The 11,891-nt window shown below is 40.3% G+C and overlaps 1 protein-coding gene across 1 annotated transcript; it reads right to left on the bottom strand.

The window, feature by feature from the left end:
- Window positions 1-1,287: 1,287 nt before the first annotated feature.
- On the bottom strand, window positions 1,288-2,852 carry CBLL2 (Cbl proto-oncogene like 2). Its single transcript, XM_002831453.5, has one exon. It carries the CDS (start codon window positions 2,755-2,757, stop codon window positions 1,480-1,482), a length of 1,278 nt encoding a protein of 425 aa, XP_002831499.2. The 5' UTR covers window positions 2,758-2,852; the 3' UTR covers window positions 1,288-1,479.
- Window positions 2,853-11,891: the final 9,039 nt, after the last annotated feature.

The following is an 11,891-nucleotide window of genomic DNA, read 5'->3' as shown; positions in this document are numbered from 1 at the left end:
ATTTATTTTGCCTGTACCCAACAGAGTAAAATGATAAGTTAGCCATCAGTTCATCCTTTGCTAAAAAGAAATATCTCCTAAATTTATATACTATAAACCATCCAGTAAATAATATCTGCATACTATACATTTCATATTTATGTTATGCACTACGGAAAGGGGAGAAAAATCTTCATGAGGGTTTATTCAAACGATATAAAATATCCCAAGAACCTCAGCTCATCCATATGAATTCTATACAAAGTACAGAAGTGTAAGTGTAAGTGGTCATCATAGCTGGACCGTAATTAGCCCCTAAAATGCAAAAGCTCATTCTAAAGACACTTAATAAAGCAGTGAAATTCATATAAGTCATTACTTTTCTCCAATATAAAGTCATCTAGTAGTCTTTACTGTTAACGTCATGCTAAAATGTCCCAAGTTTAGACTGTTTACCAAGAAAAGAAATAGGAAAGAATTAATAGTTTTTCATTTCAAGTTAGAGGAAAAACCCTTATCACACAATAATGAAACCCAAGCAAGTCCAAGTTTGTAACTATAACAATGCCCCTCATTAACAGATTATCCAAATTCCTCCATGGCGTTCAAACTGTAGTTTAAAACCTAATAAACAAACAAACAAAAAAACCACATAAGAACCGGATCAAACTCCACCATGAAATGAAGAATTATAATAAAGTTTATTCAGTCCTGAATATTTAATTTAGGAGCATGAGCAAAGTAGAACACACTTCATCTAAGTGACACCATTTAAACAGTGCTATAAAATAATGCTACTTAAGACTAGTAAGTGTGGTACATTATGTGATTTGAATGATTCTGTAAAAAAAAGCATTAACAAGTAACGTTGTCCCCACCAGCTTGGAGCCTACAGATACAATTACTTTGGCCATATCTTTCCAAATGATTTAGTAATGCTTTTTAACATTGCAAACATAAATCTATCATAGTACTGGAATTCTGATATATTTTGGTGCTTCTGGGGCTGCCTAAAAATGAAAAGGCATCCAAATGAAATGCACTATACACTTATTATACCTTAAAATTTCAGTTCCTAAAATGTGAAATAATTATCTACCATTTAGCTGTCTGCTTTAACTGTACATTGTAGTAGAATTTTACCTCTAGGATTTGTATTGTACTTTGGGAAATTAGTGGTAAAACAGGTTTAAGAAACAGCGTGTGACTATGCTTGAGTTCACATAAAAGAGCATTTTTACAACTGTATTGAAATTTAATCCTTTTACACAGGTTAACATATCACCAAAAAAATAAAAACCATAATACTTTTGAAAATGTAACATTGCATATTTATTTCAGGAAATCATCAGAGATCACCTTTAGGTGAGTGTACCACACCAGAGGAACAAAGTTGTTCAACTACAGCTCTGCTGAACTGAGCCACTTATCCACAGTACAGTATAGAACTTGAAGTTATTTTTCCCATCAGGTCTTCAGTTCAAAATACTATTATCATCCTTAATATGGTCTATGTCTTCTCTGGTATGAATGATGTGATCCACCATGTAGGGTTGAAGGAGGTGGACTCCACGTTGGTGGACAAGGTGGCAGTCCTTTCCATGCAGGCCATCTTCTATGATCCATTGCATCTGTTTGTGTAAACTGAGGGCTCAAGGTTTCTTGATTTTCAGTGAACTGAGGTAAAAAGTTAGGGTTATAATGGTGAAAAGCAAATTCACTTGCAGATGGATTACCATTTTGAGACTGGGGAGCACATGGTGGAGGAGAATTCATATAAGGTGGCACCTGGACAATAATATATCGAGATGATATATCATAGGTCGTGGTTAGAGCTGGCACTTGGCTACGAACCACGTTAGGAGTAACTACATCCTGAGGAGGATATGGCATTGGATGGTTTACTGGTAATGATGGAGATGGAGGTGGTGCATAACGCTGTTTCTGAGGTATAATATGATGAGGGGACGATACCGCTGGTTGCCTTTGATACTCAGGATGATGGTCAGGAGGTGTTGGCTTCTTAACACCAGAATCTGAGTTATTCTGAATATGATCAACTGTTAAATTGCCGTGTTTTCTCGTAAAAATACTAACGGTTTCCCACTGGATGGGAAAAGGCGGACTTAGAGATAGTTCTGGAGGAGGAGCCTGAATAGCCTTATGTGGCTGATTATGTTGCTCGTGTAGCATATGTTGCACAGACGGTAGTGACATCATAGTGTGCTGCTCTGGTGGAATATAGCTTAGATGGTCCCTGTCTAGCAGTCTTTTAGGGATTTCAGAGATTTCAGTTCGTGGCGGAGCAATATGAGGACGAACTTTTTCAAGCGAAGCGCTGGTAACTTGTTTTCGAGCTCTCTTATGGCGGCGTTTGATATGAGCCTGTAGGCTTTTCTGAGACAAGTATGTTCTCTTGCATTGCGGAACAACACTACACATGAAGACAGAACCTCGTTTATGCTCCTCAATTCGCAGCACGGGATAACGACAGCGTGGACATATTTTATATCCGATTTTGTCATCTAAATTAGCACAGTCATAGCAAAAAGCATGCTTGCATGGAATTATTCGCCCATAGATTTTAATAGGCAAATCACATTTGTCACAGAAATGAATTGGTGAATCATCCTTTTCACCTATGATGTTTATCTTAATGTCCCCCCAGTGGTAACCAGGAAATTTTTTCTTTTTTCTCACCAGTTTAACTCCTTTAGAGTAGTACTTCCCTTCTTTGTTATATTCACATTCTTGTTTACCAGCAGGCATCTTGTTCATATTCCTTGGAGTTCAGACACATACTTAGGTCTGTCTCCTTCCTCAAAAATGACGTTTAAAGGAATTCTTCTGCTAACACCAAGGCCACCCAACGATCCAGAACTATGAGTGCCTAGTAACCCATTATCAGCGTCATTAGGATCCAAGTTTCGGCTCACAAGGGACCGGGAGTCATGTGGCAGTAACACGTGCGCATTACAACGCACGTGCACCATCTTCCCAAGCCTAGGAGGCGAAAGTGCGATCCGATCCCTCCCCAACCCTCCACTGCTTTGACGTTTAAGGGCTTCCTTCTCTCCTCACCTACCCTGTCCCACCACTCTAGTGAGGGAGTTTGGGCAGAGAAAGAAAAACTTCAGTGTTGAGGTTGCTGATGCTGCTCTTCAGTAGTCAAAGAGAAAGGGGTCTTTATGGAAACAGAAACTGATGGGCGTGGGGAATAAATTCCCAGCAGGCCCTGCAGAGCTTTGCCTTCTAGGACGGACTTATTTTTATCCTATTGCATTTTTGTGAACTACCTTAAATCACTCATTGGAATAAGACAGGATGATATGTCTGTGTGTGTGCATGTATATGTACATACACACAAAATACGCACACCTTTTAAGATTTTTGTGATTTCACGATACAGTAAGTTTAAAATCACGTTTGTCTGGAAGAAGGGAGCATTACATTTATCTCGTCAAGGAAAAATCACGTAAAAAGCAGTGCATAGTGTCAGGCGCCTTGGCTCACTCCTATAATCCCAGCACTTTGGAAGGCCGAGGCAGGCAGATCGTTTGAGGCCAGGAGTTCCAGACCAGCCTGGCCAACATGGTGAAAACCCATCTCCACTAAAAATGCAAGAATTAGCTAGGCATGGTGGCACGTGCCTGTAATCCCAGCTACTCAGGAGGCAGGAGAATCGCTTGAGCGTGGGAGGCAGAGGTTGCAGTGAACTGAGATCGCGTCACTGCACTCCAGCCTGGGCGACAGAGTGAGACCCTGTCTCAAAAAAAAAAAAAAAAAAAAAAAAAGTAGTGAATAGATGGTAACTTCACTGGGCTTAGACATTTGCTGTTCTTGCTTAATTTTAAAAAGGGTTATGGGTATTTAGCCCACATTTCCTCACGTCTTACCTTGCCTCTAAGTACAAACTGGATCATAAAAACAGCAACACACCATATTTTTCTGCCTCCACTCCACCCATAATTGTGGCACCTCTATTCTCCTGAATGTGCAGACATTCACCCTTTTAGCTTTGTTGGCTGTCAACCCCTACTCCCTGCCCTCCCCTAAAATACTAGAAAAACGTCACTGATCAATCCAAGTGAAGTATCTTATGAGACTTACTGCAGTGTGAGAGAACTCTGCCTTAACAGTGTCTAGGCAGTGTCTCAGAGGGGAAATGACAGGATAGGTTATTAGGGACTAAGCTGGGTGATTTCGGGGCAGGTCTTGCAAGGCAGGCCTCTAATTGGGATTGGGTAGATTTTGTGACGTAATAGCTATAGATTGGTGGGCACAGCAGGAGGAGAGAATATTGAAGCAAGTTTTGATGGGGAAAGTGGTATTCTTGTTAAGTAAACTCTTTTAGTTGGTTCAAAATTTTAATTTTCAGGAAAAAGTATTTCCTGGAGCAAGTAGCTAAGTTTGCTTATTCTCAACATGGATTAATATGGGAACAGAAAACTATTCCCACGTCTGTTATTGTTTCACACAGCGACAGAGAATTATGTTGGCTTCAGTACTCAGTTACCACATAGCAGTGATCATTTTCCTTTTCTCTGGCTCTGGCTTGTTGGGTTGTTGACTCTTTTTTTTTTTTTTTTCCTCCTTCCAAGTAGATGGGACTATAGGCATGTGCCACCACGTAGATGGGACTATAGGCATGTGCCACCACACCTGGCTAATTTTTGTATTTTTAGTAGAGACAGGGTTTCACCATGTTGTCCAGGCTGCTCTCAAACTCCTGACCTCAGGTGATCCACCCACCTCGGCCTTCCAAAGTGGTGAGAATTACAGGCGTGAGCCACTGCACCCGGCCAAGTTGTTGACTCTTGACTTCACTAATGGTGACAACGCAACAATGCCCCAATAACCACCACAGGCACCAGTGTCCACCAATATGCAAAGTCACAATTGCCCCAGCAAAGACACAGTACTCACTGAAGGGGCCACTGAGTCCAAGAAGATAAATGGACTTCTGTGCTCCCTTTCATTTCCCTCTATTACATGGCCTACAAAACATTTCAGGTTTATTCTCCCCAGTGTCTTAAAGAGATTATTCTGAAATCATTCCTTCACTTGCTCTTAGTTATTGCTCCTCTACCAAGGACTCAGGTTATAAGCTCATGGTGGCTAGTTTAAATTTAAATGAACAGTGCCCCTTGCCTCTGATACTGTCCCCTAGTTCTTGACCTTCTCAATATCCCGGCAATGCTACTCTCTCTTAGGGTTCGTTCATTCACAGGAAGCAACTTCATCCCTCATGCAAACAAATTCCTTATGGGCTCCTCTCATGGAGTCTCCAAACATACCTAACCTACCTAAACACTAAGGCCAATGCATGTTTTTCTCTCAAACCATTACATGTTGATTTAAGTTTTAGATCATTTGAATTTCTGTTGGCTTAGAAACTTTTAAAGCGGTACTGTATTTTTTTTTTTTTTTTTTTTTTTTTTTTGGAGATGAAGTTTTGCTCTTGTTGCCCAGGCTGGAGTGCAATGGCGCGATCTCAGCTCACCGCAACCTCCACTTCCCGGGTTCAAGCAATTCTTCTGCCTCAACCTCCCGATTAGCTGGGATTACAGGCATGCGCCACCACGCCCGGCTAATTTTGTATTTTTAGTAGAGACAGAGTTTCTCCATGTTGGTTGGTCAGGCTGGTCTCGAACTCCCGACCTCAGGTGATCCGCCCACCTCGGCCTCCCAAAGTGCTTGGATTACAGGCATGAGCTAGCACGCCTGGCCGTTACTGCATTTTTTATAGGCCAAAGTGGTTCTTACAAAAGCATGGATGTTCTGCCCTATTATAAGCAGTGAACCAGAATTCTGAGCAAAAACTAAAACAGCATTAAAACATATGCGAATGTTCCTGTTTTAAAATTACAATTACTCATTTGCCAGGCTCTTTATGAGGGTTCAATATTTTTTTAATGACGTGCATATAATTCAAATGCCATGAATACAAAGGGAAAAATCTGTCAGATATAATGTCCCATAACTTGTTTTCTCTTTCCTTGAAGCAGTGTTAATTTTTTTTTTTTTTTTTGGTCAAAACTGAGACATTTTTCATGTGGCAGAATTCTATCTTTACCCGTGACCCTGAGTGAAAAAAGTCAGCTTCTTTTCCAAGTTGACTACATTTGCATTTGTCGCTCATTGGGTCTGCTTCAAATTAATTTAGAAATAAATTAAAAGTTCAGCTTTTGAGTAATGAAAGCGTGCTTTACCATAGACAAGCGATGTTAGCTTCTAGCTCCATACCCAGCAACTGTCCTGGTTCAGCACTTCCAATATCTCTGCTTGGAGTATTTCCTTGTTTATAGCTGAGAAACCCAATGTGAAAGTTCTTAGTAAATATTATTTGGTGAAATTGTTGATAAGAAAAAGGGTATTGACCTCCCATTTATCCCTATCAGATTTAAGAAGCTATCTTGCTACACCCAGAAAGCCGTCTTTACAAATTGATCCTTATTTAGTACCTTTAAACAAAAAATTAAATGGGCCTCCATTCAGCCACTTCCTTTAGGGCAAAGAGACTCACTCTTTCCTTCAATCTCATTGCTCTTAAAAGTTGCTAGACTTACATTCAATTGACAGAAGGGAGATTCAGTGTCTGTCAGCCTATAACAGTGATTGGATAGAAAAAGGTTTGGGTTTGGAGCTTTTGAAATAGCTTGAATTCATGGAGGCCTGCTTGAGTTCAGCTTCCCCTCAAAAAAAAAATCTCAATGAGGTTGACAATGAAGAATTATGGACTACACAATGGAGGAGTATCAATGTGCACAATTAATACAAGGAAACAGGTTGAGACATCTCCGTTTAAGCTACATGCCATCTGGCCTAGAAGCAGTCATTCTACCCGAGTGACATCAAAGGTCAGCAGGAGCGAGAGCCGTATGTCCCGCTGCCAGGCTCCTGGATTTTATTTCTCATTTAAGAGAAACTGATCTGTCATTCCTCTGGCTCCTTTGGGCTTTAAATTCACATAATCAACATATCACTGCCAGAGACTTAGTAATAGCTGAGGCAGTTTAAAGGTGAGTGGAGAATAATCGTGCTCCCAAGCCAGATGCCTTCAGTTCTGCAAGGAAATAAAAAGTCCATCTCGGGCTCCAAAAAGGAAGGCAAATTGCCCTGTTTGAAGGAGTCCTCACCTCTCCTCCCAAATGTGGGAGTAGCTACATTCTGCGTCCTGGGAGGGCTGGCCCTTTGCAAAAGTTTAAGAGCAGTGGTCCTCAAAACATGGTCCACAGACCCTTGGGGATTCTCAGGGACTTTTCTGAGGGTCATTGAGGTCAAAACTATTTCCATAATAATAGAAAGATGTTATTTGCCTTTTTCACCATTTGACATTTGTGACGATAGTGCAAAAGCAATGATGGGTAAAACTGCTGGCACCTTAGCATGAAGCAAGGTAATGGGACCAAATTATACTAGTAGTCGGTGTATTTTCTTACTGCTACACAGTAAAAAGAAAATGTCAGTTTCACTTAAAAATGTCCTTGGTGAAGTGCTAACAATTATTGTTATTAAATGTCAACTCATGAGTATAGATCTTTTTCATATTTTGTGTGACAAAATGGAAAGTACACATAAAGCACTTTTGCTGCACACTGAAGTACAATGGCTGTCTCAAGGAAAAGCACTAATGCCATCATTTGAGTTGGAAGGTGAACTATCTGCTTTTTTTTTTTTTTTTTTTTTTTTGAGATGGAGCCTCTCTCTGTCACCCAGGCTGGAGTGCGGTGGCACGATCTCGGCTCACTGCACCCTCCACCTCCCTGGTTCAAGCAATTTCCCTGCCTCAGCCTCCTGAGGTGCACACCACCACGCCCGGCTAATTTTTTTTTTTTTTTTTTTTTTTTTTTTTTAAGTAGAGATGGGGTTTCACCATGTTGGCCAGACTGGTCTCGAACTCCTGACCTCAGGCAATCCACCCGCCTCGGCCTCCCAAAGTGCTGTGATTACAGGCGTGAGCCACCGCACCTGGCCTATCTGCTTTTTTTTTTGAGGAACACTATTTTTATTTGGAAGAACAACTGACAGAATGTGGTTATTTGAAATTGGGTATTTGGCAGATATTTTCTCAAAAAAATGAACTAAATTGGCCAGTAACTTCAAAGAAAATAACTGGCAGTATTTATTGCCAATGATAACATTCAAGCTTTTGAATGAAAATTGGAATTTGGAAAATCTTGTATTTGCCACCGTGAGCCTAACAGTTTCCCAGCACTAAAAACTTATCTGATAAGATCAGTGGTGATTAATAATCAAGACAATCTTTTGAAATTGTATAATGAAATGTGCTTATATTTGGAAGATCTGCATAATTTGGTGCACTCAATATTTTCCAAGTGCCCAAGGTTTGGTGTTACAAAATCATAAATGATTAAAAGACACACTGAAATAAAGATAGCAATGGATTTTGTTGTAACAGAGCATGAAAACTTCATTGATATGTTTTAGATTCTGCATTGCAAGTAATCTTTAACTGTTAACAGTGTATTGTACGTTTTAATTTTGCTGAGTAAATTTCAAATGTTCTCACTACAGAAACTTAATTATTTTGACTTCATTATTCCCCATTTTATTCATAAATCATGACATCACATTGTGCCCCATAAATACATACAACTATAATTTACCAATTTACAATTGAAAACATTTCTTAAACTACCACTTGTTGAGTTTTGGTTTCATTTCAAAGAAGAATATCCACAATTATCTAAAAACCTATTCAAATACTCTTATGCCCTTTCCCTTTGTCAGCAATATATCTGTATGAACCTATATTTTCTTCCCATATTTCACCAAAAGCAAATACAGATGCTCCTTGACTTACGATGGGGTTATGTCCTGATAAACCTATCATAAGTTGAAAATATCATAAGTCAAAAATGCATTTACTACACCTAACCTACCGGACATCATAGCTTAGCCCACCTTAAACATGTTCAGAACACTTACATTAGCTTACAGTTGGGCAAAATCATCTAATACAAAGTGTATTTTATCATAAAGGGTTGAATAGCTCATGGACTTTACCGTACTGAAAGTGAAAAACAGAATGGTTGTATGGGCCCTTGAAATATGGTTTCTAGTGAATATGTATCACTTTCACACCGTTGTAAAATCAAAAATCCTAAGTTGTACCATTGTAAGTTGGGGTCCATCTGTGTTAAAGGAGATTGAACGCAGAAACAGAATCAAGAATCAGCTGTCTTCTATTAAACCAGACATTAAAGAGATTTGCAAAAATTTAAAACAATCCCACTCTTCTCACTAATGTTTTGAAAGATATAGTTATTTTTCATAAAAATGTGTTATATACATTAATGTATAATGGGTTTGTTATTGTTATTTTTAAATTTAAACTTTTTTTTTAAGTTTCTTGATAGACATACTCCGCATAAACAAAAGCTCTTTGGGGTCCTCAATAATATTTAAGAGGGTAGGGTAGAGGAGTCCTGCAAGTAAAACGTTTGAGAACTGCTGCTCTAGGTGATATTTAATGCCCTTCTCTTCCAGAGACAGCGCCATGCCTTCCCACATCCACTGCCCTAAGCTCTGTCCCAGGGGTCCCAGAACATTCCCATCTTCTAAATTAGCTGATGGTGGCATGAGGAAGGGAAAGAAAGATCAAAATCACTTTCGGCCAAGCACTGTGTCATGTACCTAATATATATCTCATTTAACCCTTACAACAGCCCCGTGAGGTAATAATAATAATAATAATAATACGCCCAAATAGTGGGGCAGCAGGACACATAAAGAGCCAACATCATTGATCATTGTAAGGGTGAACAAAGCCACACGCTGGCTAAGTATTAGACCAAATAAATAAAAACATCTTAAATACAGTTACAGCACTACTAATTTTCGAGTACATGGTGGTGATGCTATACCTAAATAAAACTTCATTGTAGGCCGGGCGCAGTGGCTCACGCCTGTAATCCCAGCACTTTGGGAGGTCGAGGTGGGTGGATCACAAGGTCAGGAGTTCAAGATCAGCCTGGCCAATATGGTGAAACCCTGTCTCTACTAAAAATACAAAAAAATTAGCCGGGCATGGTGGCACATGCCTGTAATCCCAGCTACTCGGGAGGCTGAGGCAGGAGCATTGCTTGAATCTGGGAGGCGGAGGTTGCAGTGAGCCAAGATCGCGCCACTGCACTCCAGCCTGGGTGACAGAGCGAGACTCCGTCTCAAAAAAAAAAAAAAAAAAAGAAAAAAAAAACTTCATTGTAAAGCATTAGCAAATTCATAAAAGCATCTGATCATTAAGGTATTTTTAAAAATGTTAATCAATGAACCACAGCACACTTGTTTATTGACAATGGAAAGGGAACAAAGAGATCTTCATCTTGAAGAATATTGAGAATCACCGCACTGTAGCATTGTAAACTACGCTGAAGCCACAGCAAACTCAGTACCTCCAGAACAATGCTAAGCTCTTTGGAATGATTTCCTTAACTCCAAAAGTCCACCTTTGCCATCAAAGTATTTAAGACACTAGCCAGGGAAGACAACAGACACATATTAAAGCCAACTAACAGCCCAGTATAGTGTAAGATTAGATGAGGGAAACTGACAGAAAGTGCTGTAAGAGATCTGGGGACATAGAGAAATTTTGGTCAAGATGATCTTGGATAAACTAAGATCAGATCTTCATCTTTCAAGATAGGATTTACATGCGCACAGAGGAGAGCCACTGGCCTTCCAAGTCAGGGAACAACATGGACAAAGACAGACATAGAAAGGGCAATATGCTTGACTCAATAGAGGACTCATACAGAAGCAATGGGAGATATGGTCGGGAAAGCTAGTTTAGGGCCGAATGTTGGAGGGTCTGGATGGACTAAGAAGCAATATAAACTTATCCCTATAGGTAATTCAAAATCCTCAAGTGAAAATATAAAAGAAAGACAGCAGAATGTGGCATAGATTGGCAAACAGGAATAGGAATCGAGAGTCCTATTAGGAAGCAATTTACTGTTCAGGACCGAGATTGTTCAGGTTTGACCGAGGAAAATAGAAGCAAAAAGGAATGAGCATGAGAGACATTGAAGAGTCACAGTTTGGTGATTAAGGCAATGGAGAGGAGGGAAAGAGAGAGGACTGAAGTTTTCAAGCCCAAGAGACTATCACATGGTCCAACTAGGGAGGGACCATTTGGGTTGGGGCCCATCTGCTTGCTCTACACCCTCTTAAGTTTGGTCCTGGTCCACTAGAAGGTCTGAGGCACATGTTTAGTGACATGGAGGAGTTTTGACTTAGTCTCACAAGGCAATCCGAACAGTCTCCTGAACTTACTGCTGGTCAGTTCTTCAGCTGTCTGTGAGATGCCTGCCCCTTCCCAGCCCAGGACTCTCAAGATCTAGATTTGCTTCAAGGCTGCAGCTGTCCACTCACTACTCAGCCCACATCCAGGCCTGCTGCCCTTACAGAACAATTCCTCTGGATTCTCCCTGGGCCTTTGAACCAGCAAGGACTTCGGGCTTGGCTTTCTTTTTTCTTTTCGTTTTTTTTTTTTTTTTTTTTTTTTTTTAGAATGCGGCCTTGGATTGGGGCCTTGGTTTTGGACTCAGTTGTACTCAGCTTTATTCCACAGCTGTGGGCAAGCAGCACCTACCTGTACTCTCCCTGTTGCTTTCTCAGACATTTTTTTAACCTGCCTTGTCCCCATCAGTTGGACAACAAGATCAGATAGACTTTTTGCATAGTACTAGGTTCAGTTCTGAAAAGTGTTTGGCAACAGTTAAAGGGGATCTTAGAAATGATAAGGAGAAGGAAAGGAAAAACCTAAAGATGAAAATTGTCAGTCTGGAGAATGGGAGGGAGGATGGCACGATGATGAGATAATCATCTTTGGGTACAGAAAGGGCTCTGCTGGAGAGAGGAAGCCTGGCTGCCCTCCCATCTGGCCA

This window comes from Pongo abelii, chromosome X (assembly GCF_028885655.2).
Source record: "Pongo abelii isolate AG06213 chromosome X, NHGRI_mPonAbe1-v2.0_pri, whole genome shotgun sequence".
Lineage (NCBI taxonomy): Eukaryota > Metazoa > Chordata > Mammalia > Primates > Hominidae > Pongo > Pongo abelii.
This window is presented reverse-complemented; position numbering and strand designations above follow the sequence as displayed.